The sequence below is a fragment of the Austrofundulus limnaeus genome, unplaced genomic scaffold (assembly GCF_001266775.1).
Source record: "Austrofundulus limnaeus strain Quisiro unplaced genomic scaffold, Austrofundulus_limnaeus-1.0 Scaffold343, whole genome shotgun sequence".
Lineage (NCBI taxonomy): Eukaryota > Metazoa > Chordata > Actinopteri > Cyprinodontiformes > Rivulidae > Austrofundulus > Austrofundulus limnaeus.
Window position 1 is genome coordinate 227,875 of NW_013952745.1, and position 3,381 is coordinate 231,255.

At 46.4% G+C, this 3,381-nt stretch overlaps 1 protein-coding gene across 2 annotated transcripts in view; it reads left to right on the plus strand.

Annotated features, from left to right (window-relative positions):
- adam9a (ADAM metallopeptidase domain 9a) overlaps window positions 1-3,381 on the plus strand; it is a gene marked incomplete in the record, with an annotated part of 22,235 nt that overhangs the window by 3,417 nt on the left and 15,437 nt on the right. For both annotated transcript variants that reach the window (XM_014022789.1, XM_014022790.1), the window contains 2 exon segments: window positions 1,151-1,251; window positions 3,031-3,089. In XM_014022789.1, the coding sequence (XP_013878243.1) occupies window positions 1,151-1,251; window positions 3,031-3,089 (160 nt within the window).

Genomic DNA, 3,381 nt, shown 5'->3' on the forward strand with positions numbered 1-3,381 from the left:
CCTCTACTCTGAATTATCTGGTGAATTAATTATGAATTAATTATCTGATGAACGTGACATACTGTGCTCTGGCTCTCTGTAAATAAAGCAAAGCCACTTCCTCGTCCGACATTAAACAGAGCCCGACAGAGGAGGGAGGGGCGGGGAGGCTCTGCCGTGCAGCGCTTCAAGAGCTGTCCTGCGTCTGACCTCAAAGTGCAGAAGTGACCAGTCCTGGACCAGTTCTTCTGTGTTTGTCTGTGTCTCTTTCCTGTCCTCCAACCAGCCGGTCGAGGCAGACGGTCTCCTGTCCTGAGCCTGGTTCTGCTGGAGGTTTCTTCCTGATTAGCAGGGAGTTTTTCCTCTCCACCGTTTGCTCAGGATGGGAAACTGTGATGAAGTGATTCAACACAATTTTCTTCTTTAGATTGTTCTTTTTATGTACAGTGTCCTGAGACAACGTATGTTGTGACTTGGAGCTATATAAATAAACTGAACTTGAACTTGAATTGTTCTGAGACATTTGAGTTAAAGTGATGGGAATCGAACCAGCAACCAGCCTTCAGCAGACGAAGCAGCAGTAATGAGAACTGGTTAAGATTAAACCTTAACGAGTCGGTATAATCAGAATAAAATCACAGAGTGTTTCAGCTCGTGTTGGGTGGTCACCTGACTCCTCGGCTGCAGGCGGTCCGCAGGACGTGGAGGTCGTTACTGGTTGCCATGGTGACAGATTAACACACCCACGCACTGTGAGGCAGTAACCATGAGAACAGATGGAGACTCGCTGTGATCTGGAGTCATTTAGGCTGAAGACTCAGTAACGAAGAGGAAAACTGACCTGTTTGATTTTAAACAAACAAACAAACAAACAGAAATAAACAACACTACTCGAGTTTAATCAAATCCAAAGGAGAAGCAGCTTTTCGGCTCAAATCTGTTTTTCTTCCAAACATCAGGATTTTCCTGTAAAACAGTTTGAATCAACAGATTCCTGAAGGTCTTTTCAGAGTTTATCTTAAGCAGCTTTTATTTTGAAACATTATTTCCTGGTGATAAATATTTAGCTCTTTTTGAGGAGCAGGTTTGACGACGTTTATTGGAGTTTTTTTTTTTTTTTACCATGGCTGAAAGTTCTGCTGGAAACGTTTTATTTTTGTTGTTTCTGCAGATTCTCAGCAGACGGAGCATCTCTCCTCCTATCAGCTGACCATCCCTCGACCAATAGGAGGCCGTCTGAGGAGGGACGCAGACGGACAGCCGCCCAATCAGGTTCTGAGTTTTCACTTTTGTTTTTTTATTTTGCTTTTATTTTATGTACAGATGCTTCATTGGGCCCACCCCTTCCTATGTTGTCCTTAACCCCTCCCAGATCATACATAACCCCTCCCACATCGTACATAACCCCTCCCGTGTCGTACCTAACCCCTCCCACATCGTACCTAACCCCTCCCGTGTCGTACCTAACCCCTTCCGCGTCGTACCTAACCCCTCCCGTGTCGTACCTAACCCCTCCCACGTCATACCAAACCCCTCCCACGTCATACCTAACCCCTCCCACGTCATACCAAACCTCTCCTACGTCATACCTAACGACCTCCCACATCATACCTAACCCCTCCCATGTTGTACCTAACCCCTCCCATGTCGTACCTAACCCCTCCCTTGTCATATCTAACCCGTCCCACTTCATACCTAACCCCTCCCTCGTCGTACCTAACCCCTCCCACATCATATCTTATTCCTCCCACATCGTACCTAACCCCTACCACTTCATACCAAACCCCTCCCACATCATACCTAACCCCTCCCACGTCGTACCTAACCCCTCCCACATCATTCCTAATCCCTCCCTTGTCATACCTAACCCCTCCCTCATCATATCTAACTCCTCCCACTTCGTATCTAACCCCTCCCTCGTTGTATCTAACCTCTCCCTCGTCGTACCTAACCCCTCCCACATCATATCTTACTCCTCCCACATCGTACCTAACCCCTCCCACATCATACCAAACCCCTCCCACATCATACCTAACCCCTCCCTCGTCATACCTAACCCCTCCATCGTCATATCTAACTCCTCCCACTTCGTATCTAACCCCTCCCACATCATTCCTAACCCCTCCCTCGTTGTACCTAATCCCTCCCTCGTCATATCTNTAACCCCTCCCACATCATTCCTAACCCCTCCCTCGTTGTACCTAATCCCTCCCTCGTCATATCTAACTCCTCCCACTTCGTATCTAACCCCTCCCTCGTCGTATCTAACCCCTCCCTTGTCGTATCTAACCCCCCCACATCATATCTTACTCCTCCTAAATCGTACCTAACCCCTCCCACATCATACCTAACCCCTCCCTCGTCGTACCTAACTCCTCCCTCGTCATATCTAACTCCTCCCACTTCGTATCTAACCCCTCCCTCGTCGTACCTAACCCCTCCCACTTTGTATCTAACTCCTCCCACTTCGTACCTAACCCCTCCCTCGTCGTACTTAACCCCTCCCACTTCGTATCTAACTCCTTCCACTTCGTACCTAACCCCTCCCTCGTCGTATCTAACTCCTCCCACTTCGTACCCAGCTCTGCACACATGCAGTGGATATTGTTTAAAGTGTCACACTTGCAGCTAAACATTTACTTGAAATGTTTGATGTAAAAAATAACTTTTGAGTCTGAACTTGAAATCGTGTTGTTAGCTCTGGTGTTGTTATGGTAACAGGTCAGAGTTAGCGCTGAGCTTTATCCTGAAAATCTGCTGGTTTAATGGAGTCCAGGAACATTTTAATCTGTGAGCTGCAGTCAGCAGAGCTGCTGTTTGTTTCTGCTTGTGTCGAGAAGCACGCTGGAACACGTCCACATACCACACACACACACACACACACACACACACACACACACACACACACACACACACACACACACACATCACAACCCTTGAAGTCGTTCTGATGATGAGGAGTCCAGGTGATGAAGAGTCTCAGATGTCCAACAGTCAGGGCTCGTCTTCGTCTCCCTGACAGTAAACAGTTGTTTGTTTGTGTCTCTGCAGGCGTCCTTCATCATCAGAGTGGACGGAGACGATCATGTGGTGCATCTGCAGAGGAACCAGTGAGTTTCAAAATAAAATACCTTTTCAACACTTCGATTCTGTTTATTTAGGGCTGCAGCCCTGCATGTTTTACTTGTTTCTCTGCTCCAACACACCTGATATGACTGAACAGATGATTATCAGACTTCTGCAGTACGGAGGACCAAAACTGACATAATTAGAAATAAAAGCAGAATTATATGAACCACTAAATAAATACACTTAAAATGCACCAATTAAATTAAAAAGGAGAACTTTACCTCATGTTTTATCATTTAATTGATCTTCATATTTATTTTTCCAGCTTAGTTC